This window comes from Canariomyces notabilis (genome assembly GCF_033297395.1).
Source record: "Canariomyces notabilis strain CBS 508.74 unplaced genomic scaffold N656scaffold_5, whole genome shotgun sequence".
Taxonomy (NCBI): Eukaryota; Fungi; Ascomycota; class Sordariomycetes; order Sordariales; family Chaetomiaceae; genus Canariomyces; species Canariomyces notabilis.
In genome coordinates this window covers 1,234,313-1,259,167 of record NW_027041827.1, presented here as the reverse complement: position 1 = coordinate 1,259,167, position 24,855 = coordinate 1,234,313, and the positions used below count along the sequence as shown (strand labels likewise).

Below are 24,855 nucleotides of genomic sequence, written 5' to 3'. Positions count from 1 at the left end.
AAACGCTGTTTCGCACTGTTATCCTCGCCTTGACACCTGAGACACCATGGTGCGCGAGATTGAAGAGGCCAAAAGTTAACTCACTCACATAGGGTATTCTCAATTCTCTGCATCCGCGGTGCTACCTAGTCTGTTAAGCCAGGGAGCCGAGGTGGAAGCGGGGCCGTGAGCCTGCCCCGAAGTAGTATAACCAAGCGCGACTCGGACCCAGGGCCTGAAAGGAAAGAATGAGCTCGAGCCGAGTTTCTGCGGAAACAAATGACATAATGGTTGGGGCAGCGGCTGCAAAGTCGGGCCTCGGTCCTGCTACTCGGGCCCGCGGCCGTCATGGTACATGGATTGAGAGACCGGCAACATCACCAAGCCTCTCCCAGTTGGCGGTGGCCCATTATGATTCCTGCCCGAGAGCACTCGGCACTTTCGAACCGGAAAAAGGCATCGCGGACGCGCTCCCCACGGACGCGGACCCAACCGATAGATGGGGTCTCAGTCTGATGCGGTCTAAGCCCCCCATCTGAACCCGTTCCGCTGGCAAAACATCTGTGCGTCACATTCGCACAATTAACATAGCGAGGTACTGTAGTGTGCAACTGGGGAGAGCCATAGACGGAGGAAAGGGCTCCCAACGAGAAATCGTCAGAACACTAGACGCAGTCTTCGACCATGGACCCCTCCAATCTGCACATATACCTACCTATCTGCTTTCATTCGGGGATTCTGGACCGGCCAGAGAGGAAAAAAATCGAGCACGGTCCGGTAGGGTAGCATCCATTTAGCTACAGAACGCAGCATCTGGAAGGACTACCTGCAGCATGCATGACCCAAGCTGGCCGGTGACAGGCCGTTCAGATGCATCCTACTATCGCACCCGGATGGATTGGACCCTTTAGGGTCATCTCCCAGCCACTCCGCTTCGGAATATTGTTAAATGACCTTGATAAACAGCAAACAGAATAGAGCGGCGGCGGCGGCGGCGGCCCCCCTCCTTTTTAGTAACACAAATCATAAAGGATTCGCTGCGTGTTCAGTGAGCCAAACGAGACTGTAAGGACTTTTCAAGATGGAATGGCAAAGTGTCGACTCCGCCGCACAGAGGCGGCGGCAGTTGCGTGTAAAAACTAGTAGATGGTCAATATGCGAACCAGCCGAAAGGGGCTATTGTTTGGGACAGGAAAAGGGGTTTGTCACGGTTGGGCAGAGTTCAAGTTGTCGGGCACTCCGCCTCTAGTTGCTCTGTTACTCGGCCCGGTGTGATGACAGTCTAACTTACGAGCTTACCAGATGACATGCCTGGTTGGACTCTGGTTGCCACTGCTAGAGCGTGCCTGGTCAACGCAGTGTTTTGTAGCAGAGTAAGCACAAAACAAAACTTTAGGGCCTTGGGCTATCCCACGGATGGAGAGGTTGGGCTGCTCCGCCCCAGTGGATTCTCTGCTCTAGCGATGCGCTAACCCGGGGTTTGTTGGCTCGGACGATTGCCATTGGCAATTGGCAGGCAGCGGAAGCAATTCCGACGTAGTTAACGTAGCCCATAAGGATCCATACTTTTCGGTCACTTGTTCGCGGGCTCAGGGCTGCGTCGAGAAGCTAGTGTAGAAGCGAGCATCCAGCACTAGGGCCATATCTGGGGTGTAAGGTAAGGTAGGTATGTATTGTACTGCATTACGGATATCATCAGCGTTATGGTACGAGTAATATCGATACGCTGAACTGTTGATATATCAACTTGAAGTTTCTCTTGCGAAGAGTCTTAGCTTCCATGACATCTCGTGCCGTCTTGATGCGGTTGTTCTTGAGATGACAGCCAAGATCTTAGTTTCGGGCCCATCCGAAAGATCGCCATCTGTCCTGACAATCGGCCATGGCTGTATGTACATACATACGGTTCGTATGTAAAGTGCTGCCCGACGGTGCACCAATAACAGTAATTTACATACATACTCACTCTTGCCTAACATGGCAGGGCTGCTGCGTTAACAGTTCACAGCAGTAACGTAACATTGGGCAAGCCCAGGTCAGCTGTATCCCGTCACTGCGCTGCAAAATCGGCCGTCGTTGGCCAGCCCTCAGCAAGCGAATAGCACCTGCATGAACCAGCACTCATGCCGCACTCGCAGAGCAGTAATTCTCACCTGCTGGCAGTTTCCACGACGCTTCGACGGTCACGGTGGATTGGGCCATTTCTTTATTCTCTGCAGACGTCGGTAGCAATCGACAAACCCGTCCTCGTGCCGTCTATCCCAAGATGTTGCATCGCCTTCTGGATTGCAACGAGTTATGGTCCAGTAAACCTGACGGGATGTAATTATTCTTAGCACACAAAGAGCGAGCATCGAACTCTGCCCGACTTGTGGTGTCCTGACGGGATGCAAGTGTCTCGCGCCTTTTCTTCTGTGGCTTTTGGTGATGCAGTAGAGATCCCAGCCGCTAGCCATTTGGGGATTGGATTAGGGCCGTCACGCTCAGTGGAGCGCCAAAAGCCATGGGTCACTCTTGACCCTTGTCAGTTATGGCCGCCATGCTTTCCCGATGGGGTAAACGCCCGCTTTCTTTCCCCACGACTCTCGCGTGGTGCAGTAAGCTACAGTAGCGCAGAGCGGTATTTAACTTTGCAGCTCCCCCGAACGCCGCCATCCTTCCCTCCTCTCGGTCTTGCATATACATCATCCCAACGCTGCTTCAGCCCCGTTGCTGCACCTCCACCACTCACGTTCGCTTTTTGCAACTCCCCAAGGAAGTCCTCGTCGACTCCTGTCATTCGCTTGTTTCCTTTATATTTATTTTTTTTTGTTTTGTGTGCTTGGAGAGCCTCGAGACCAGAGAAGTCGCTAAACCCCTGTCCACCCTTGGGTCCCGGTGTAATCACAAGTTGCTCTGCAAGATCTCACAACAACCATCTGCAAGGCAATAACCCCGGCAGTTCAAGAACTCCTGGGAACGAAGACCGGATGCTTGTCTGCAGGGTCTAGTCGCTCTCAGCCTGTACTCTCGCTCAACTCTCTGCATCTCTCCAACGCAAGAAGAAGTGTTCCACGATCGCTACTGTCAGGGAAGGGGAAAGGAAAGCTTCTGGAACGACACGAAGACGGACGGTCCCAAAGAATCGAGTATCCAAGGGAAGAGGAGGCTTTATATCGCTCGCTCGGCTTAGCCAGTTACTCATCTCGGCCCCCGAGGCTGCTTCGGCTCGTCACCAGCCGAGAACGTAACGTCACTTTAGTCTATCTGACTCTACCCCGTGTCGGACCTGCCGAGGGAGGCGGTACAGTCTCGTCCCCGACTACGCTTTGTCAACATAGTGTCAGCTCGATTCACAGTCTCGCGCCATTCCTGACCGCCAACCCGCTACTTTCGTTCTGCCGCTCAGGATACGTCGTGTGTCTACTTCATGTAAGGACCTCAAGCTCAGATAAAAGCCAGCATGTTTCGGGTGTTGACTGTGCTCCAGTTCTCTCGTTAATCTTGTACCTCTCCAACCCCTATTAATAATAATGGCTGGTCCCGGTGGTGGTCCCCCTCGTCGGAGGTAAGTGCTGCTTGCTGATTCCGTCTTGCTGCCGTACTTGTATTGTGCTCTACTAACCACGACAATAGCCATACCAAATCCCGAAAGGGGTGTGATACTTGGTAGGCTTGTCCCAACACCCAACCAATTGCACCTCCCTCCCATCTCCCTAGCTATTCTCAGTGCCTCTTGTCTTAACACTGCATTACAGTAAGCGCCGCCATATCAGGTGTGACGAGAACTTCCCCCAATGGTAAGAAGCTCCTGAAGGCCCTTCCCCAAGCACCTGACAGTTCTTAGCGGCTAATCATACCTTCCAGCCGCAACTGCACCAAGCACAAGATCCGCTGCCCCTATAACGACATCACGGTCGCCGAGGACAGGGCTGGTTCTCCTGATAAGCCAGACCTGATGTGGACGCCTGAGATTGAGGCCGAAATCGAGCAATGGCAGCGCACGGGCATGTTTCCTTTCCCGAGCCTGGGCGTCTATCCTGCGCCCGCGCCCGAGCACCTGACCCTCGAGGACCTGAGGTTGATCCATCATGTTGCTTCCATCAGCAATCAAATGCAAGAGATGGGTGCCAGCGACTTCACCCTCTGGACGCGACAGATCCCAACGTAAGTCTGCGCCAAGCTGCCATTGTAGGGGAGCAATGCTCATTGTCTTTGCAGGATCATCAGGATTGGTGCCACTCACCGTTACGTCTTGCATGCGCTGCTGGCCTTCTCTGCCATGCATGTTGCATACCTGACCGACTGCCCATTGGTTGGGAACATGGCATATGAGCATCGGGGAATTGCTCTGAAAGGCCTTCAGGAGGCCATCGGTACTTTTTCCAGGGAGACTTCTGACGCTATCCTCGCTGCATCCCTGGTCCTCTCATGGCAAGCCACAGATTGGTAAGCAATAATATGCATCTACCCGGCCTACACCGGTATTGGGCTAACCTCGATTGCAGGAAGAGCTGGACCCAGCTGATGCAAGGAACCTCATCCGTGAGTGACGTGAAGGGTGGAAACTCAAAAGCGTTGGCTAGTGTTTTACTAACAACAGCCAGGTTATTGAGGCCATGGAACCCTGGAAACACGAGTCGCAGTTCGGCGATTTCATTGCCGAGAGCTGCACATTTCCAACTGCTCCTCCTTCTCCCACTCCGGACCACAAGCCTAGGGAGCCTCGCGAGGACGATATGGAGGCTTTCCAGCGTGCTCTGCAGCAGCTCCAGAAGCTCGAAGCGTACCTCAAGAAAAACCGCTTGGACACGAAGCCGGCCGCTCAGCTGATCACTTTCATGAAGGGTTCTCGCAAAGTCACTTCAGCCCTGCCAGTATGTAAGCAGTTTGAACGTCTGCGGCCTCTGCGCACCTGGCTCTTCTGGCTGCCAGTGATGCACCTGCAGCGAACCCATGGATCACCAAGCGCCTTGGTCCTCATTGCCCACTATTACACGGCAGCCCTGCTGATGGAGCGTCTCTTCCCCGAGATCGGTGCCGCGTATTTTGGGAGCATGACCATTGGCCCGGTTGAGGCGATTGCCCGCCGTCTGTTTGCGTTGCATGGCTCAGGACAGCTGGAGGAGGATCTTCAAACGCCATTGACTCTCATGGAATTCCCCATTGACACTGTCAATGAGTTCCGCTCGCGGATGGGATGGACTCAGCCTGTGCGCACACCCTCGTTTCCCACGTTCGACCCGCCCAATTTCTACATGAACGAGGGCTCGCCATTGGTGATGCCGGCGGCCATGTCTTCTGAGTACCTGCCCTACGGAGACAACCTGGCCTTCAGCTACAGCACTGAGGATCTGTCCGTGCCTCCCGAGACCGGTCCGAGCAGCGCCATCAGCCCGCTTCAGCTGTCGTCGCCTTTTACCAATCCACAATATCTGAGCATTCCCAGCCCGTCGTACGGGGGTTATAGTCCTGCCTCGAGCACGTATGGCGACTTCGGCGACGCGTCTCCGGCTGTGTACAGCGACACTGAAGACTCGGGTCCATATGGCGCTGGTTACGCCGCCACCTCACCCATGCTGGGCAGTGCCAGCCCTTATGGTGTCGGGTTCGTTCCTCCAATCCAGACCGTGTGGACTTGAAATTAGGGTCGCACGGAAAGGGCCGCTGCCCAGCTGCGCAAGGGCATTCATAATTAACAATGGCGACCAGGCCTTCGTTTCTGAGCACATCTCCCAATCACCCGCCACCTGAGGATCCTCCTTCATGGCTACCGCTTCGACACCAGAGTTTCGTCCCCTCGCCTTTCCTGAGCCCCGAGCAGTTGTCTTCGCTCCCCGTTCCGGAGCCGCCCGTCTCACCGCTCTTGTCGCACTCGGAGCACGAAGAGGCTGGCATGCCGGGAAACACCACGATTTCCCCGCCACGAGCATCGGAGGGCCATGTCAAGGGTGAGGGCAAGCAGATCTAGCAATATACCTTGCCCTCACCCTCTCCCCACCCCCCGTTCCTGGTCACGGATATTTCGAGCTTGTCCCTTCTTTGTCAAGCATTCAATCTGCTCGCCACTTTCGCTACCTCAACACAGACGCCATTGTACACGACGCTCCTTTAACGATCATAATCCCGACTCGACAGCAGCAATCCCACAGCATCATTACGCTGTGTTACACTCCTTTATGACTGCGACGATCTCACCTAATATCGCAATTTTTGCAACGACGCTCCTTTGTCAAACAACACCCTGAAGATACCCACTATTACCGCTCCTTTGCACCGGCTGGTCCTTGCGGCAAACTATTAGACGTTCCTTATTCTCGGATCAAACGGTTATGACCAACTTTATAGACACTCCTTTGACGACTTGTATCATGATGAGGCATTCATCGGCATAGATTCACTCCTTACGGACTCACTTCGGATGATCATGATACCCAACTGCATAGCGACTGTTGTTTTGGTTTGCTTTTGGCATTTGTTTTGGGGGGAGCCTTGGCTGTCGACGCATGTCCAGCCCTCTGTTTTTTTGGCTTAATGGTGTTTATCGGCTGTTTTTGTTGCATTGGGCGGCGTTGATTTGGATTTAACTAGGTGTTGTTGCATAGTGTGTTTTGTGGCACATGTTCAAAAAGGGAGGATAATCTTGGGTGCTCAACGGAACTCGCAGGGTAGTAAGCGCTTGGTTTTGGGATAATATTAATTGTAACAAAGGGATACATAATAGGCTGTGAGCCTGGATAATCCAATTGAGAAATTTGTTCAACGATCAATTCCAAGCAGAGCGGCTGTCGAGAGACGGTGATGAGACGGTGTTGTGTGGACATCGTTGCTCGGAAGTCGAACCTTCCGATGTATTGGCGTTGATGATTAGAATGCAGAGCGGCGAGGGGGAGGTATGTTGATTCGTCCCGGGAGATGGCCAACACCACCAACACTTGGTAAGATACAGGGCCTCGAGGGGCCTAGAGATGTCCCCGTCGCTGTTCGTAGTCCAAGCAATTGCTATTTCAAGTTGAGATGGCTTACAGTATGTGACCCATGATCCAAAGTCGATTCAGAAAGACGGGAAGCTGCTTCCGGCATCAGATCTGGTAGTGAGGCTAAGTCCGGTCAAGCGAACAGTTGAAGCTCTACGTAGATAGGTACCGTATTGTACAGTACATACACTAGAGGGTTATGTGATGTAAGTGTATAACAGTTTGGAATTGTTAGCCGATGCCAACGCCAGCCACCCGAGCGTAGCTAGCAGTTATGAATCTCCAGTCTCGCCGCAGAGCACGTGTGGAAGGAGGCCATCAAGGGCATTTGAGTCAATCATTGTAGCGAGAGAGGTATACTTTGGAGGCTGAAGGCTTGACATCAAGCCCCTAGGCATATCCTGTACGGTCTCTGAGAACGTCTCATGGACGAGCTACGAGACGAGGGGGTTCTAAGGACTTTAGCTACCGGTATCACATATGATGTTGATGTCTACTTGAGGGAAGGATGGAAAGGGGTAAGTTGGTGACTGAGCTATTGTCTCCTTAAAACAGCGGCGGGTTTTCAAGCTCACCACTAGAAAAAAGGCGCGCACATATATACGTCTCTTCATTGGTATAGCACGTTCCCGCAAAAGATATCAACCTATGGACCGCCCACCCTTACTCCAGACACCGCTTCCGAGGAGAAGAAAAGAAAAAAAAGCCAAGTCTTTTAGGACAGCTGTTGCCGAGCATGAGAAGTGGTTACAACCTGCTCATGATACCCTTACCCATGCGCCATGGTATCAATCCTGCGCGTCCGACCTCCCATTCGCAGATTCCTAGAGCATTCAACCAACCCTGCTTGTGAGAATGCCCACACACAGTCCCCCACGGGGTACAATTCCATTTCATCGCGTAGAGAGACCACGACTTCTCGCGTACCGTCATCGCGCAGACCTCACGGTCCTCGCACTATCACTCCTTTCCCGGCCCGCACCTTGCTGGATAGCATCCTGATAGCTCGGAATCGGCGGGCTCGGCGGGCCCCGCGAGGGTGACGGCCTGTTGTTGTTGGCGCCGCTGTTTGCCCTCTCCCGCACAGTCGCTAACGACCCCCCACGGCTCCTAGTGAGATGGATCAACGGCGTGTTCTCACTATCACTACTATTTCTTCTGCTTTCCGTCTCCGCATCTGAGTGCTCAGGGCTGGTGTATTCGGGGGGTGGAGGATTGTTGGCGTCATCTACACCGAGGATAACGGACGGCTGGTTGGGGCCGTTCGCGGCCAGCACCAATGCTGCAGCGCTGCTGCTGGCTTCCCCAGAATCGTCCGTTGGCGCTAGGTGGGCGAGCGAGATGTCAGTTGGGCTGCGGAGAGGCCCTGGGCTCGTGGGGGAAAGTACGCGTATGTTCCCCGACCTCGAGCGGGCATGGCCAGGATCCAATGTGTTGTGGCCGTGTCTCGAGTACAACTGGACTGAATGGCTGTGACGGTGACCGCGAGCCTGTGAGCTTGTGAAGCCGTCTTTGGTCCCAGCTTCAAGAAGGATGCTCCCTTGTTCTGACCCATATGGCGGCGGCGGCGCCAAGGAGCCCGTCATCGGCGCAAGGCCCCACTTCTTCACGTTGGCCTCGATAAAGACAAATCCAGCTTGGCCGAAATTGACATGGACAACGCATGGTCCGTTTGCGCCGACCGCAGGGAAGAAATTCTGCGACTTCAGTCCGTGAACCACGTCTTCCAATTTCCTGCCGTTGCGTGTAAAGAAAATCGTGCCAGTCCGGGGACGGTAGCCAACCCCGATGACATCGCCCTGCACGATCTGTGGCCCATAAGGGGTAGCTGTGAACGGTTGATTGTAGCGTCGTGTGCCGTTGGACAAGTAGGCCACAGAGTATTTGTGGAAGCCTATACATTGATTAGCATCAATCTGGATAGCAATCATGATGGTGGTGCCATCTTACCGGGTAACCTGAACAACGGGTACGGCTTGGTGGCCATGCCTATGCTTATCAAGGAGCTTTCGGGCTTGTCGTAGATTTTTGCTTCCCAGTAGTAAACGTCGTTTTGCTTTGGAACTGGCAGGTTGCTCATCACAGTGCACTCCGAATCGAAGAACTCGATCTCGGTCCGGGCTTCAACAAAACAGTTTGCAATCTCTAGCTCCGGCTCGAACTCCCATGCTGATACGCCCTTTTCTTGGATGGCCAGGTACTGGGACAGTGAGATATCGGTCTGCACGGATTCGGGAGGGTTCGCAGCGATGAAAGCTGCCCGGCCGTGTCAGCATCTGCAGACAGCTTATGTGTGGGATGAGCGTGGCCTACCCTTGGCCCTTAAATACTCTGTCCTTTGCATATCATCCATAGTCTCGAGGGCCTCGGCCTCGTCCCGCGCAAACGCCTGCTCATCATCGTATTCACCTGGCCGGCCGATGCGGTCGAGAAATATGCGTCCGGACGCTGTGTATCTGAAGAAGTAAAACGCTAGGAAAATGCAGAGGATCAAGATAGCAGATCCAAATGATGATAAGAGGCCGATGACGACGCCGTTCAGCCCCGGGTTATAGCGGGCCATCTTGGAGGATTAGCGCACCCGACCGGGGCGCTCGTTGTTTGTGAATCGCCGAGTTGGAAGGGCGAACCGATCGAGGGCGGTCGCCGCCCAAGCCGTGTGACGGCCTGAGAACCCCAAACTCTCTTCCTTCCCGTTCCTACAATCCTGGCGGTACCCGCGATGCGGCTTTGGGGCGGTTAATATTTCCGTCGTCGTTTCCCACGAGTCGAAGTGAGGAGAGCTGTCTAATTCGAGCGTTTGGAAAGTAATGATGAGGAGGGCGATAGGGCAAGGGTCGGAAAAAGAAAATCGTAATCGAGTGCGTCGATGGTAGAGCTTATCGCGTGTGGTTGGGTTACCAGCCCGTGAGAGCCTGCAAGTGCGCTTGGCTGAAGGTGTATGGTGTATGTCAGGTGGGCGATCAGGACATTGGTGTGTCACGCTGGCGGGGACAACGCCGATATGACGAATGACGAACGCAAGCAAAGTAACGGCGAGGAAAGGGACGGCGTCGACCGGCTCATACGGAATAGAGATGCGTCAAAGACAAGAGAAGCAGAAGAGGGTTAACGGGATGCAATAGATAGTCAGCAAAAGGTATTTGGAAGGAAACCGCACAGTATTTGATCTGCACTACTAAAGATGAAGGAGGAAAGCGAAGGTTGGATGGAATGCCATCGAGTGCCCTTGAATGCTCTTGTTGCTGGACGATGGCTTCAGCATTGGGGGCCCTGGCCCGCAGCTCAGGCCAGCGGGAGAAACGGGATTAGCGGAGTTGGCACGCTATCAGCAACCCAGGAATGGCATGGCGGCAACACGATTGAGCACTAACTTATCGGGTGGCGGGGGTGCCTGAGCAGTGAGCTAAGACATGAACAAGGTTGCTCCAGTGGATGACGCTGCCTGGGCCCCGATCTACTGTAACCTTCAACCTGTCCCGTAAAGCTGGTCGTGACGGCCCAAGAAAGATATTCGGCATCCCATCCGTCATCGGCGACGTTTCCAGCAGCGCCGACGCCGATTGCAAATGATTCAGCCACCTTTCCATCGCATTTCTCTTTGCCCTCGGACCCTCCTGGGTGCGCTTGTTCGTGGTGCATAACAATCAACGACACATCCCTTCAATGCGGCGCCTCAATTCAGCGGGGCGGAGGGGCTGAACCAGTTTCAGAACTAGCACAGCAGGGCGGCACAGGTCCAGCTGTAGCTCGCAATGCTGTCCGTCGGCCAACAAAGACAGGACGCAGGACGATCTGTTTCGGGTTTGCTGGGTTCTTTGGTTGTTTCCAACACCGTTGGCCGCTATAACCGCCCAGCAGTTTTCTGAAAGCTATACTTCTTATACAGGTCACGCATGTCGCTATCACCAACTACACCATAACGTCGATTTCTCAAGAGATTTTGGGACGGCCGACTTTGTTCCCGACTCTGGAGGCTGAGAATAGACTTCGGGCCTGCGTGCGCGGCGTACGCGCCATTGTCCGGGACCATTTGGGCAGGGAGGGAGACCTTGACCCAGCACCACAACCTTAATCACCACAACCTTATCCAGTGCAGTGCCTATCTACAACCACTTCATTCCAGATTTCCAGTCTTATCGGGTGGCTACTTTATCACTGAGTAATTATGTGGCTAGCCAACCAAGAAGAGTGGTGAACAAGTTGCATGGCAGAACTTCCATGACCTATTTGCAATCTTCTGAGCCGGGCCGCTGGAAACTCACACAGGCCACATCTGCGCGGCAATTCCATCCCGAGCTTTCCGACAAGATGAAGAGCATTTGTAGCAGCAAGATGCGCCGGCGATGGCGAAGGCATGGCGTTTATTTACCCTACATAGGTACAACGTGGAAGTCATACCGGTACTATCGTCTCCTGCAAATCGTACTCTTCATCAATGTGAGGACCATACCATAATTGACGTCATCAACCAACAAATGGGGATCGCCCGTACTGTACCACCAACGCCAGCCCATGATCGCGAACCATCTCACACAAACCCTATCATTGCTCAATTTCCCCCCATCGACAGCGCCACGATTCACAAATGTAGCCTCATCACTCATTGCCATCAAGCCACGCTACTGTCCCCATCACCCCCACCGCGGTGCCTTCTTGCCCCGGCACCACCCCTCTTCTTCCTCTTCTCCTCGGTGTAGGCAAAGTCGCTCACCGAGGACGCCGTCGGGATGTGGTGTGGGTGCTGGTACACCTTGGTACCAACATCCGTGCTGCCGACCTCGCTCTCGACCCAACTTCCCGGAACGCGGGAGTCGGTGGCACCGCCGCCATGCCTCGAACGCGAGCGTGCACGCGATTGGGACTTGTCATTGGTTGACGCAGTGACCTCGCTGACATAGGACCCGCCGCTGACGACGCTTTCCGTCTGCTCGTCGATGCGGCGCAGCGCCACCGTCTCGTCGGCGCCGCGCGTGAAGCTAAAGTCACGACGAATCCGCGACGCCTCGCGGCCCTTTTCCTGCAGCCGGCGCGCCTCGGCCCGGATGCGCTCGTTCTCGCGCACCGCGTTCTTGTCCGCCGTCGAATAGACTTTACGAATGCGGCCGCCCGAGCGCTCATTTCCGTCTTTCTGCTTGGTGGGCGTGCTGGTGGGCGTGCGCTCGCGATTGTTGAGGAGCTCCGACGTGACGGTGCTGCCGCTTTCAACCGTGGACGCTGCGACATTGTCGTTGGCATGGCTTGGGCTTGCTGTTGACCAGCTGGGGTTTGTGGAGCCGTCCCAGGTCGACCCGTCGGCCTCCCGGTTGATGCCGCCCACGCGGGCAGGCTTTTCGTGACGGTAGCTGCGCAACTGCTCCTTGGCTTCGGCCTCGGCCTCCTCGTCGACCAGCACGCCGTCCTGGCCGACCTTGCGGCGCGATTTCTTCTTCTCCTTCTCACGCGCCTTCTCCTCGCGGCGGCGCTCCTTCTCACGCTCCTTCTGCTCGCGCTTCTTGCGCCGCTTCTCCCGGCCCAATATGTCCGACACGCCTCCGGTTATGCCCGTGATGCCAGTGGTAGCGCTCACAACCGTGGTCAAGTCGTCGCCGGTCGTGGTCGTGCCGTCATCGACATCCTTGTAGACACTGCCGCCGCCGAGGATGGTGCTTGGCGTCGCGTTCGAATAGATGGTGCCGTTGGGCCCCTTGCGTCGCAGCACCGTCGACTTGTAATCCTCCCAATCGTTCTTCTTGAAGTAGAAGCCGCCGTTCTTGGCCCAGAAAAAGAACCAGATGCCCAGTATGACGAAGCCGGCGCCAATGAGGCCGAAAACGGCAAAAACGGCGTTGTTATTGATTTCGTCTGGACGCAGCGCGCCCGAATGAGGATCCCTCTGTGGCTCGGCCGGATCGCGCGCAAGCAGGACAGAGCGCGCGCCCAATGGTCCAAGAGAGATGGCATCAGGCGCCGCACGAAGGACGGGCGAGAGGATGTTGCTGACAATCGCAGGAGCCATGGTGTTGAATGGTTGTTTTTTTTTTCGTTTGTATGGTTGGGCCTGTCGGGAGAAACAGTGAAGTAATCGCACGTTTTCTTGGGTATTTCCGGCTGGTCAACCAGCCGGAGGGATGTAAGTTGGATTCACGCAGTCAGATTTGTTTGGTGCGTATCGATGCGGTTGGCTGTGGTGACAGTGCAGTGACAAGAAACATGAAGGCTCTAGGATTCGTAGGTAATGGGTGAATGCAGACTACCCACCGCAAAAGCCGACGCCAGATTGGAACCTAAACTTAGGAGGGTGAGAGAAGACGATTGCTTGTTGATTACGGAGCAGTGGTGGTTGACCCAGAAACTGGGAGGCTGGGCTGGAGGGGCTGGGAAAACGACCAAAACAGCGGCAGGGGAGCCAACAACAGCCTTGTGGATTGCCCAATCAACATTGATCACTGCCTACCCTGCAGGAAACGGTTTTAAATGAGGTTTCTGTGGAATTAACCAACTTACAGAAGTAACTAACTTTTCAGTTCAACTGTGGTTATTCTCTGGGGATGACGTACGTAAACATCTTCACCGCTGCCCGGCAACGACCAGGCAACCAAGTTGTATCCAGTCCGGTGGCACATCTCTGCCAAGCCTTTCTATCCTTCCCCACTTCTCCGTAAGGCAGGCAACCTCCTACCCGCTCCGACGGAGCGGCTCCGTCGACTTAGGCCCTGCTCCAGACCACCACATTATCATAACGCAAAGTTGGAAAGTGACCTTTCTGATCTGCAGCACTAGTGTGTGTGGGCATAGGGCAAGCCATTGTACTGCTGGGGCGCTGCCCATAATGCTTTCCAATTGGCATTAGCGTATTTGGGTGGTTTTTTCGGACTTTTGCTGCGAGAAGCTTGGCAACTAGGCCTATAGAGGGAAGGTTCTGTGGGTATTTTGGCCTGCATTAGCGCGGTACACTGCCTCTTGGCAACTTCGCATTATAGCGCTGGGTACCCGAAGTCGCGCCAATTATTATGGCCCAAAAAGGAAAGGCGTGAGCGATTTTCCCGCGCACGCGAATTTTTCGGTACATTGGCCAAGTTGCCCAACTTTGCGTTATGCTAATGTGGTCGTCTGGAGCAGGGCCTTACACGCATAAATCCCCTCTCTTCCCGCCTTCGCTTGAGAAGCCGGCGCGTTAGAGAATAATTGGCCGTCAACTTCATGTCTGGAACGCCGTTACCCCAGTTACACATCCGTATATTTATTGGAGAATATCCAACAGTTTCGCCGCTCCGTTCGGAAGAACGGAACCTAAGTTATGAGCTAAACGTATCGGGGTGATGGGCTTCCTGTTTGGGGGATGTGCGGCAAGGACAAAAGCTGCCGTCTAACTTAGCGTTAGCATCATTAGGCAGTGTGTCTCCATGTCCATTTGCTTTCATCGACCAGTCCTTCCTGCTACGTCGTATTGGATCGCCATCTGCGAAGTTCTCTGGCATCCCTTGGGATATGCTACACATCTTATTCGTCGAGAACCCTCGCTCCCGCCTCGCCTCCCACCCCTCTTTTGGGGAGCCGCCACACCGTGGCAATGAAAGTAAGTAGGATATGCGATATGGCTATCAAATGTCCACCCCCGTTTATCGTCTCGGAAGTGTATCACGAACCTCCGTGGTCTGTAACACAGAGCAATGTGGGAAACCATTGCCAGCGAATATGTCCGGCAGCTTGGGCCTCGGGCTGACATGCCCGCAAATCTCCACCAAAACAAGTATGTGTACTTCGTGGGGTGGGTAACAGCTGTAAGTAAAACAAGGTTTCATTATTATTATTATGACCTATTAAGAGATATGAGAGAAAGGGCTGCCGAGACGAGTAAGTCGACGTATATATGAATAGGTAGACATACATATCGAACACCCACACATGGGGTTTGGTTCAACTCCAGGATTTTCGGCTGGCGCAACCCAGCTCTACCGGAGGGAGTCGAACCCCCTTGACCGAGTTGTCGTTGCCCGTGTTGTGTAGATATTCCAGATAAAGAAGTGTGAGCTTCAATCGCGAAGTCATAATCTATTGTCGCCTAATCTTGGGGAAGTGCTTCCTGCCGGCCATGAATGAATCAACCGATCCAGATGCGAATGCGGAAACAGGTTTTGTGGCTTCAAACACGGGGCTATGTGAAGAGAGGACAGTCTGGCGCAGCCGGATCCGCCTCAAGAACACAAACGTTCGGCAGGGATATATCAATCTTGCCCTCAGCGACAATGAGTTAAAGTAAGCGACAAACAGGGACCAAGGAACCATGGCTGGGATTACACCCACGCCCAAGAAACCTCCCAAATCAAGGGATACTGAAGCGTCAAAGCCAAAGGGAAAAGCAGAAGAATAACTGTCCAAATAGTATCGTCGGTATAAATGCCAGGTTGCTTTTCCCGTCCCGGTTCGGGGTATAGACCGTCCTCCCGCTAAGCCAAGACTCGACCCAACACTGAGAGCCTCCTTGTTTAGGAACCGAGGATACAATGAGAACAAGAAGCAAAGTGGTATAAAGAAAACAAGATAGACCAGCACCCTTATCCGCAAAATTGGGCACTATAGCCCGCACAAAATAGAGGATCAATGAACAGGAAAGATGAAAACCATCGCTTGCTGAGATGTAGTCCAAAGAAAAAGACATTAGAGAGTTGGCACACAAATAAACAACGTCATTATCGTCATCGCTCAGCGTCAGCGGGTCCAGAGACCCATCGTCATCAATCTCATCATCGTTGTTGTCGCATTGCCATCACCGAACTTGAAATCCTATTGGGGTACTCGTGCAAGGATCTCAAAACGCGCCGCCATAGTACCCGTCATCCGGTCGTGATGAGTAGGCAGAAGGGTATGGAGGGTAGGGCGGCGGTAGTGGTTGAGGATAATCATAAGCGTCATAATCCGAGCCAGCGTCATATTTTGCGAAATTCCGTGAATATGATCTCGCTCGAGAACTCGCCCGCGCTCGTGCGGATGGGATGTCTACTCGTGTTCGACGATCGTCCTGGTCTAGGTAGCTCGACCGATCGCTACTGGCCCGGATATCCGCGGTGCCACCCCTCGAGCTGATGTTGATCTCAGCCCCGTCCTGGCACTGAAATTCTGCATTTCCAAGCTTGAGCACCGTGCTCCCCTTTACCCGGATCGTGACATCTTCGTCGTTGTTGGCGCTCGATCTAGTCGTCCGGGTTGTTGCCGACTGTCTATACTCGCTGCTCTCGTCATGGCTTCCAGAACTCTTGGTGGACCTGCTGCTGCCGCCATTCCTGACCGCCTTGCGGAGACTTTCGGCCGTTAGGGGCAGCTGAGAACCACCGGCAACGTCATCTTGATAGCGTGTAGCTTGGCGCACCTTCTCCTCGTATGCGCTTCCGGAAGAAGCAGAATGGCCACCATAGTATGAATGACGTCGATGGCCTTTCCCTGCTACTTCGGTGCGGAAGTCGTGGATATCAAACGAGGCTTCTGTCGCACCAAAACTTGGCCGTGGCCGGAACGGCATAGGCGGTGTATAGCCGTAGCTCGCAGGTGCAAGTGGGGAAAGGTCACGGAAAAGAGGGTCATCATCATCTGGATCGCGATCCTCAAACCCCACCGTCCTCCTAGCGGAAGTGGATGGAGGTGGACGGAACGCTAAGGCAGTTGGGCGAGCCGAGGCAGGCCTGGGCGGGGGAGGCATTGTTTTCCTGTCCGCCTCACCCTTGGATACCTTGCGAGTCGTTGATGGCCGCCGCGCTAGAGTTCTCTCGGGTGGTGTCTCGTAGTCGTCATACTCGATGGCGGCACGAGATGGACGAAATCCCATAGAGGACTGTGGCCGAACAGATCCAAGAGATCCAAAGCGAGCTTCCAGAGGGCGAGCTTCTGGAGGGCGCGTGAAGTAATCGGGATGCGGCGGCGGTGGCTGTTGCATAATCACGGGGGACGGTGAGGGCGGCGGATACGGCGGCAGGGGGCCCGGCCCTAGCCACGAATGAGGCGGCAACGACCCGGTCATGAGGGGGGTTGGCGGCTGGTTTGCATAAAACCTGGCATTCGCTGGGGGTGGCCTCGAAGGGCCATAATAACTCGATGGTCTTGAAGTCTGCGCTCGGGGACGCGAGGTGGCAGGAGTAATGGTAGTAGGGTCAACGCCGTAGTACGATGCTTCGTCCCTCTTGGGAATGCTCGACGTCGTCTTTGCATGTTTCACCGGAGGCCGTGAAGCAGCCATGAGCGCCTTCTTGGACACAGACTTGTCCCGGTCTTTGCTCGACTTCTTCGAATCCCTTTGAGGGTGTACGGTAGAGTCGGAGTCGGTGAGGGCGCTGGTGGTGATTGGCGACGAGGAGCTTCTCCTGCCCTTATTTCTCGCTCGCCCAGTGTTCGGTTGTTCCTTTGCCGGGCTGCTTGGGGCGACTGAGGATGCGTAGCGATCGGTTCCTTCTACCACGTTCCCGTTCTCATCAACGTCTTCGACAGACGCAACTATTGGTCGTTCCCCCCGCCTGGACATTGCGGTACGAGCAGTTGCTCGCAGTCAAGAAATGGAGTTGAGACTTCTCAGAAGTCAGATGGGTATGTCGTTACAGAAGAGGCAATGATGCCTCGGGCTTCGAGTAAGGGGTGCCACTCTGGCAAAAGGGCGACCGGTGAATTGGCGAACACGCCTAGATGCCGTTGTCGTTGGGCTGCAAAAGCAATCGGCGGCGGTAGCAGTGTTATCAGCTCGAGGAGAGGACTTTCGGACGACGACAGATAAATTCCAATGAAGCTGCTGGCGAGGTGCTCGGCTTCCGAGGGCGCCTGCAAACCCCGGACGTTGTCAGTTTGGTCACTGGGACAGTCGGGCGGGATAGAGGTGGTAGTCTGGCTGTCACGAAAAAAGAATGGGGGAATGGGACAGTGACGAGTTTTATTCAGTGCGGGGGGTGCGCTGGCAGTGGAGGAATGGGCCTGGAGCAAGGCGCTGGGGAAGCGCTGACAACGACAGGACGAGACGGGACAGGGGTGTGGGAAGCCGTCCCCAGAGGAGGGGCGACCCCGGGACGCTCCTATCGATAACGAAAACAAAAAGAAGGAACCCTGCAAGCGGGAAGTGACCGGGTGACAAACTGGCACCACCTCTAGGTAGTAGCCCTCTCGCCCAAGCTCTACGGTCCCGTCTCTTGGTTCGTGCAGGATTCGATCTCCAAGCTCAACAAGCACTCAGCCGACGCACCGGTACGGGCTGACGGCTAACTGGCCGGGTGGCTAGTATTTACTGGGAGTGTTGCTCAAAGAGCGTGGGGGGAGCGAAGCCGAAAAGGCCATTGGAAAGAACGACCGCTCCTCCAAGTCCAACCCTGCAAACCATGCAGAGATCCCCCAAGACTCATCCAAGACCTGCGAGCTAGACACTACCTAGACACCCATGAACTGCCGGATCCTCAGCAGGGGAGAAGCGAGGCGAACGGGTAAGTAGCGTGAGTCCGAACAATGGGAGACCGAGGACAGACGATTTACACCGACAATGTATCCTCCTACCTTAGATATCAAACGCCCCAGTTCAGACGAGATTTCGACAAAGATGAGCTGCGCAGTACTCAGCACCCTGTGGCGAGCCTCTTACGAAGCAGTGTAAGCAAGACGGCTGCCGGGGCAGACTGCAACTTGGGATGATGTGTGTGGTTGATGTTTGTGTTAAGGCCTCAAGAGTGGATCATAGAGTGGGGCTGCAGGGCAGCTTGGGATGGCAATGGCCTGGACAGCTTTAAACACTCTCACTCATTCAGTAAGAGGCGGCAAAAGGAACAGGTCTGCAGCTTGACAAAACTTGAACCAGGCACCCCGTGCGACGATTGAACAATGGGAACCACTGACCATTTGCCTTCCCAGTAACTTCCCTCTCCATATTGCGAGTTTAATGCCCGATTCACTCTTGGGTATCAATCGCACAGTAACGACCTCGCAACGGTCTTACGCTCGGGCAACGGAGCACGGAATTCGGCGCTCCGATAGAGTGAGCCTTTGTGTTGACGATATATCAAAATCAGTCTAGAATCACAACCGTATTTGGTTGAAAAATGGACGCAGGGGATAACTATGCACTCTACATACCTACATAGCTAAGTTTGAGGCTTAAGCCGCGGACCGCCATGGAAACCTGGAATGTTGCCTTGGGCAGGTCGAACAATCAGCGGCTTCGCAACGCTGCAACGGTAGGCAAGTAGCACGCCAACACACCATTCTGGGTATGCTTGTGGCCTTGTGCAGCTCCGTTGTCCTCATTGGGCAGTCGGGCATGGAATGCAGACTTGTTCTGCAAGCCAAATACTGCCTGATGAGTCTTTCAGGGCAGTCCGAGGGGCCAACAAGCCCAGTCCTCCTGTGAAACTGCGGGACGCTTCCCTTTCGGTCGTAGTCGTGCAGTCATAGGCCGTGGGCTCCCATGCTGCCACCATGCTGCTGCCCAGACCGCCGATGATATCGCCTTTCCAGACAGGCCGCTCTTCATCATTGTTCGCTTGACTACAGCAGCGATGCCTGTCAGATATTCTGATCTTCTGCGCCAAGGCCTATCCTCTGCATATCCATGGATAGGTTGCTAGGAACCTCCGATCACCAGTTGAGGGCATTCAAAATCCTATACGCCGCCGATATTTCATAGCAAGATGGCTTTCGATCGAAAAGTCCCAGGGTGCTCAACGTCCCATATGTGTGACACGGGAAGCGAGCAGTCTTCGCATGTAGCAGTTTGTGTCCGGTCAAAAGTTTGTCTAATCCCCATTGGCCTCAGTGGGTTTTGTGTCGAGTAGCGAGCACCAATGCTTCCGGCGTTATACCCTCCAGTCCGGCTGAAGCGGTATCTGACTTGACTGATGGAGTCGGGGGAACTTAGCACGCTCTTCTCCTGCGACGAAACAAAAGTACGCCATGCGGAGAAGTCTCTATATTGATTGGGCAAGCTGCGGCTACAATGGTCTTTCTGGTCGTCGCAACCGCACGAGAAGCTGCATGTCATGCCGCATTGCCAATATCAAAGTGCTCTATTGAGTGGCTGATGTTGGCTGCCGGTCGCAGGCCGGCCGAATGCTCTCGTAGATTCTCAAGCAGGCCGCTTGCTGCCGCAGAGCGTTGGGTCGAATCTGTATTGTGGGGTGCCCCTTGCACCAATTCAAAGTTGATCTGGTGATTCTCTGCATCCTGTGCATTAATAGCGGGATCAATACTGGGGCCCTTTACAGGAGACAGAGAAGAAGCGATGCTGATGCGGTGCGGGACGTTGTCCACTCCTTCGGAGAAGCTTCATGCATGCTGCATGAAGCTCGTTCACTTGGTCCCGTGACATCCTAGCAAATCTAGCTCTTCGCCAAGTACATACTATATAAGTTTGTTGCTTTTTCTTTCCCTCGAACCAGGCCGATGGGGTGAGCGGGAGCTGCAGCGGCGGGGACATGGCCCGGCCTCACGGGCCGTTGAGGGCGTCCCAGAGACCCAGCCTTCCTGAGGGCCGAAAGAGCCCGAAGGTGCAAGTCTCAGATGGACCCAGAGTTTTGATGCAAGATCCCTGGGATACCTAATGTATGACTATGCTGTGTGGGCGAGGTCGACTTCGTCTACATTGGTCTCAGAGGATGACCAACGTACCTGGCGCTTCCCCTTGAAAACATGGATAGGTTTCGTTCGGCGTATGCCCATCTGCATCATCAGGAGCAGAATGTTGGCTACTCTCTCAATCTAGCGGATGCATCCAGACTCCCCGTGCAGCACTGAACCGAGGCTCGTAACCGGTTGTATATTTCTGCATTGGAGAAGCGAGCGAAAGCGTCTCAAGGTAGACCTCCCAGAAAAACTGCAAGAACTTCAAGTTGGCTCCTGAACGGAGATCAAGATCGCGTCATCTGGCCGCTGGGACAAGGGATCTCTAGGTCCACAACCACCGGCCTATGGTCCGAAAGGTAAATCTGGTCGTCGAACTGGTTGGCCAAAATGCTGAACCCCAGGAAATTCAGTCTTTCCGGGTTCAGGACAAAGAGGAAATCTATCTGTTTGGGTTCCTCTCCTTGCTCTCCGAAGGAAGTATAGGTTATCTCCTGGTTGCCGTACTTGAAATGCTCCGGGACGAGAGTGGATATATCCTTCATGCCCTCGCCTGGCTCAGTCAACACCTTGTACGCACCACCGTCTGGCGTGCTGTTAAGGTCACCGCCCAGGAATAAAGGGGCAGGGACTTCTCTGCCGATAACCCATGTCCTCGCGAGTTGGAGCAGCAATCGAGCGCTTTGCTCACGGGCGACCTCGCCTTGGTGATCAAGATGGGTGCTCATAACAACGGCAGCGGTCTCGGTTTCCTTATGGCGGAACGACCCTATCGTTACAATGCGTTCCAAGGCAGCATCCCAGCCTTTAGATGGTATGTCCGGTGTTTCTGACAGCCAGTATGTCCTGCTGTTCTCGCACAGCCAGCGGTCGGTCCGAAAGAAGATCGGAGAGTACTCCCCGGCCTGTTTCCCGTCCTCGCGCCCCTGCCCAATATGACCCCACGACGGGCCCAAGCATGCTTGGACGTCGTTGAGCTGAGAGTGCAAGACTTCCTGGAGACACACAAACACCGAATCGTGTCCTAAAGTAATGAACCTCAACTGCGCGCAGAGCTTTGGGCAACGGATCCGCCATGGCTCCTCTCCAGGATCAGGGCGCTCTGTGGCATAACGAATGTTTAGGGTGACTATGCGGACGGGAAGAGGATGCGAGGAGGAGGTTCCGGATGCGCCTGTCGATTCCATAGCTGGTGGTTTCTCCAGAGCCTGGAAAACTTGAGACAGATCCAAGAACTCTTTGCAAACTCTCGTTGGCCTGTAGCAATGACGTCCTCTGGCGGGCAGCCGAGGCACCTTTAAAATAGTGTAGTCGAACGCTAGAATGGCTCTGAGGTTCCCTCGCGTGTGGATCGACGAAAGATCGACAGTGCGAAGGTGCCCGAACCAGAGTGTACACTACCACCTAGGTACTAGGAGGTAGGCAGTCGCGATGCGTGCATGGCGATGCGTCATCGCGCTGAGGAGTGGGCCACCGGCCACTCACAGGACAGGCTTCAAGAGCTGCCTGCAGTCCAGACACCTCCAGTCTTCAGGAGTCACTGGCAGCAACTGCGTTAACCCGACGTTAGGTAACGCCAGGCACTACCGGTAGATTAAAAGTCCACGCCTGGTTTGTTGGTTAGCCCGGTACTTCAAGCGGAACAAAATGTAGAGTATAGAAATGCATAGGTAATTTCGAAGCATCGATCTTAGCTCACTACCCTTTTGCACCAAGCGCCGAGGTTTCGAAAGCTACTAAGTATTCAGTTTGTATTGAAGTCGAAGGATGATACGGATACGCATAGGACTGTTTGATACTCGCAGCCCTGTCTTGGGAGAGAAGTCGAGGCCAAGTCTGATGTACCACACAGTAGCTGGAGTTCTAGCTTTCGCACTATACCATAAAAAGGTAGGTCAAGTGGGGCGGAGTATCGAGGTTCGAGCATTTGTCGATCACTTTGAAATCTTCAAACAGAACGAAGTGCATTAACAAACAACTTCCAGGCCGAACTTGAACTTTGAACCGAGTACCTACTTTAGCGTATGCCAGATCCATTGGCGCGCTTGCTTCTCCAAGGTGATTTTGGCCCTCCGGAATTTTTCGGAGCTCTCGAGGCATCGCGGTCCTTCCACTTCCCTTCATCCGCGACATGAGCTGCTTCGTTGTGACCCGCTGGAAGGATGGTGGTAGTGGCAGCCTGAACATCTGCTTGGATGCTGCTTGCCCGCACGATGCAGGTACAGTACATCTTGACTTCCATGGATGGCCTCCCCTAAGTTGAATTGACCGGCAGTTGGTCGTTTCTCCCATCCAACACACACTGCGGTGAGCAGTATGACCTTGCTCGTGCTCTAACTTGATTGCATACAGCGAGCACTGAAGCATTCATCGGCTGCTTCGGCAAGGTTGGTGTCTCTTCGATGGCGCAGCAGACAGTCAGATGTCGGAGCAGGTGGTTGCCTTTCTCAGCGAAGGTCTCAGCTAAGCCCGCTAGGCTCCGTCACACGACGTGTTAGTGCCGACATGCACCCGGATTTCCCATGGAACTCTCTTAAGGGAGATCGATCGTCCCCCGAGCCGTTGATCAAAACCACCCATATCAAGGATATCTTGGGCACCATTCTGTCGTCTATTCCCGCCCGTGACGCACATTTGGTCGCGATGTGCGTTTGGTCCTTAGAACATTCCTCTAACATGGCGCAATGGTGCAGCAACTGTCTGGCCCACTCACACACACGTCCTCAAGTTGGAGGGCAGCCTTGATATTGCCCCGCAAAAAATTGAGACTAGTCAACTCGCTGACCGGTGACTTGGCCGAGGTGGTGACCATAACAGCCCTTTCCAAGCTGATGGTGGGAAGCCGGGGGCAGCAGGAGCCTAAGTGTGCTTCCTGAGCATGCACATATCTTCATCAGCATGGCCGTTCTCAGCTGGCCGCGCAGCTTACACTCTTCATTTTCTCTCGTCCAGTCTGACAGCTTTAAGGGACACTGAGCTTTCCGCTCTTCGACGCTCGTTTGATTAGTTTGAGCCGGCTAGACCGGCGACAGTGGCTGTTCTTTGCGGCCATCAGGCTGCACTTATTTAGTTCCAGCACCTGCCTCATGCCCGCTGCTTTTACTTCTGGAACATTTGGATACTTGAGCAATCCTGTCGCCGTCCTGTGCACCGGCTACCTAGCATCTCAGGTTGGGTAGACGATAGGATGCCAATGCCAAAACCACCTGGACCACATCCTCGAAAAGAATCCTGGGCGCCCACGCAGATGTTCCTTCACCCCACCATTGGAGTTGACGATACGGAGATCGAGGAGCTGGATCTAGCCAGGATGGGCGAGGACCCTCTTACCTATTTTCTGACGCCGACTGTTTCCTCTTATGGGGAGGATGGGGAGGGCATGGACTTTGATATGGAGTTTGACGCCGGAATTGAAGATGTCAAACACCCGCCACTGATTGTGAGGAGCGTCAGTCCATCCAGCCTGGAAGGGTTGAGCCGTCCTCCGCCCCGGCCGCCTACACCACCAAGGTCTCCAGCAACCCCAGACTTGGATTATAGCATGTCCGCAACGCCGGACGAACAAGACGACTATTTGGAGGCGGCTGCGGCGATCAAGCCTTCTGGGCCCTTAGCCCTCTCTCGTCGTCTCAAAGGCCTTGCCCATGGAAAGCTGAAGGCCTCCTCGAAGCAAGGAGCCAGTGCCATGGATGCCCCTCTTCCGCTGGCGTTTCAACCTTCCTCGCATGCGTCAAACAGAGGGCGCGCCATGACCCGACCCGCCCTTAAACCTGCGGCGGCTTCAGGAAAAGCCAGTGTTCAGATTAGACGTTCTACGACTACACCAATGCGTCTATCGCCGCATGCGTGGCGTGAGCCAAGCCCGGATGTATGGTCCATCGAGGAAGAAACCCAGGAGGAGCTAAACGTCGAGATAATTGAGGACGGGGAGGATGATATCGTTGCGAGGGCGGGAGCGGTAGACATTCCGGCTGCAAAGCCAAAGAAGAGGGTTCGATTTGCCCTGCCTGCTGAAGGTTCTGGCAAGGCCATGCATTGAACACAGATGATTCGACGCCATCATACGAAGTATAAATTGCTTGATTCTGCCTCGTTCTGTTTCTGGGTTTCCTGTATTGTACTCGTATAACAGTTACGTTGCATCGATGGGCGGATCAGGAGGGCACCCTTACTAGTGTATATAATGTACCTGGTCGTCTTGTACTCCGTAATTGGCTTACAATTGGAGAACGTGGCTGTTCTGCTCGCGGCCCCCTCCTACTTGGATTCTCATCCTTCTCATGTGCTACATTCCTAGGGTGCATAGACTAAGCCAAGCGATGTCTCTAATCGAACTTCCACCCACTTCAAACCCTAACTTCGA

General features: G+C 54.3%; 7 protein-coding genes across 7 annotated transcripts; 3 read left to right on the top strand and 4 right to left on the bottom strand.

The window, feature by feature from the left end:
- Positions 1-3,491: 3,491 nt before the first annotated feature.
- On the top strand, positions 3,492-5,600 carry N656DRAFT_705117 (uncharacterized protein; the record flags this gene model as incomplete). Its single annotated transcript, XM_064811239.1, has 7 exons — positions 3,492-3,526; positions 3,595-3,627; positions 3,717-3,758; positions 3,826-4,125; positions 4,180-4,407; positions 4,467-4,503; positions 4,566-5,600. The coding sequence occupies 7 exons, from the start codon at positions 3,492-3,494 to the stop codon at positions 5,598-5,600; spliced, it is 1,710 nt and encodes a 569-aa protein (XP_064672456.1).
- Positions 5,601-7,864: 2,264 nt separating this feature from the next.
- On the bottom strand, positions 7,865-9,498 carry N656DRAFT_796498 (SPRY-domain-containing protein; the record flags this gene model as incomplete). The annotated part of the gene is made up of 3 exons (XM_064817534.1): positions 7,865-8,829; positions 8,886-9,191; positions 9,249-9,498. The coding sequence occupies 3 exons, from the start codon at positions 9,496-9,498 to the stop codon at positions 7,865-7,867; spliced, it is 1,521 nt and encodes a 506-aa protein (XP_064672455.1).
- Positions 9,499-11,475: 1,977 nt separating this feature from the next.
- Positions 11,476-13,354, bottom strand: N656DRAFT_777078 (uncharacterized protein). Its single transcript, XM_064814753.1, has one exon. It carries the CDS (start codon positions 12,931-12,933, stop codon positions 11,548-11,550), a length of 1,386 nt encoding a protein of 461 aa, XP_064672454.1. The 5' UTR covers positions 12,934-13,354; the 3' UTR covers positions 11,476-11,547.
- A 2,372-nt stretch (positions 13,355-15,726) lies between these two features.
- N656DRAFT_796496 (uncharacterized protein) lies at positions 15,727-17,427 on the bottom strand (the record flags this gene model as incomplete). Its single annotated transcript, XM_064817533.1, has 1 exon — positions 15,727-17,427. The coding sequence occupies one exon, from the start codon at positions 17,425-17,427 to the stop codon at positions 15,727-15,729; it is 1,701 nt and encodes a 566-aa protein (XP_064672453.1).
- Positions 17,428-20,347: 2,920 nt separating this feature from the next.
- On the bottom strand, positions 20,348-21,801 carry N656DRAFT_554208 (DNase I-like protein). Its single transcript, XM_064810058.1, has one exon. The coding sequence runs from the start codon at positions 21,677-21,679 to the stop codon at positions 20,780-20,782; it is 900 nt and encodes a 299-aa protein (XP_064672452.1). The 5' UTR covers positions 21,680-21,801; the 3' UTR covers positions 20,348-20,779.
- A 742-nt stretch (positions 21,802-22,543) lies between these two features.
- Positions 22,544-23,458, top strand: N656DRAFT_554735 (uncharacterized protein). Its single transcript, XM_064810060.1, has 2 exons — positions 22,544-22,707; positions 22,845-23,458. The coding sequence occupies exons 1-2, from the start codon at positions 22,624-22,626 to the stop codon at positions 23,235-23,237; spliced, it is 477 nt and encodes a 158-aa protein (XP_064672451.1). The 5' UTR covers positions 22,544-22,623; the 3' UTR covers positions 23,238-23,458.
- N656DRAFT_554221 (uncharacterized protein) lies at positions 23,270-24,827 on the top strand. The gene has a single exon (XM_064810059.1). It carries the CDS (start codon positions 23,680-23,682, stop codon positions 24,529-24,531), a length of 852 nt encoding a protein of 283 aa, XP_064672450.1. The 5' UTR covers positions 23,270-23,679; the 3' UTR covers positions 24,532-24,827.
- The last annotated feature ends 28 nt before the right edge of the window (positions 24,828-24,855 follow it).

Bases quoted from the DNA above. Each gene is read 5' to 3' on its own strand.
- N656DRAFT_554221 (XM_064810059.1), top strand. From the start codon at position 23,680: ATGCCAATGCCAAAACCACCTGGACCACATCCTCGAAAAGAATCCTGG.
- N656DRAFT_554208 (XM_064810058.1), bottom strand. From the start codon at position 21,679: ATGGAATCGACAGGCGCATCCGGAACCTCCTCCTCGCATCCTCTTCCC.
- N656DRAFT_777078 (XM_064814753.1), bottom strand. From the start codon at position 12,933: ATGGCTCCTGCGATTGTCAGCAACATCCTCTCGCCCGTCCTTCGTGCG.
- N656DRAFT_554735 (XM_064810060.1), top strand. From the start codon at position 22,624: ATGAGCTGCTTCGTTGTGACCCGCTGGAAGGATGGTGGTAGTGGCAGC. The intron at 22,708-22,844 runs GCAGGTACAGTA...GATTGCATACAG, and splicing joins ATGCTGCTTGCCCGCACGAT to CGAGCACTGAAGCATTCATC.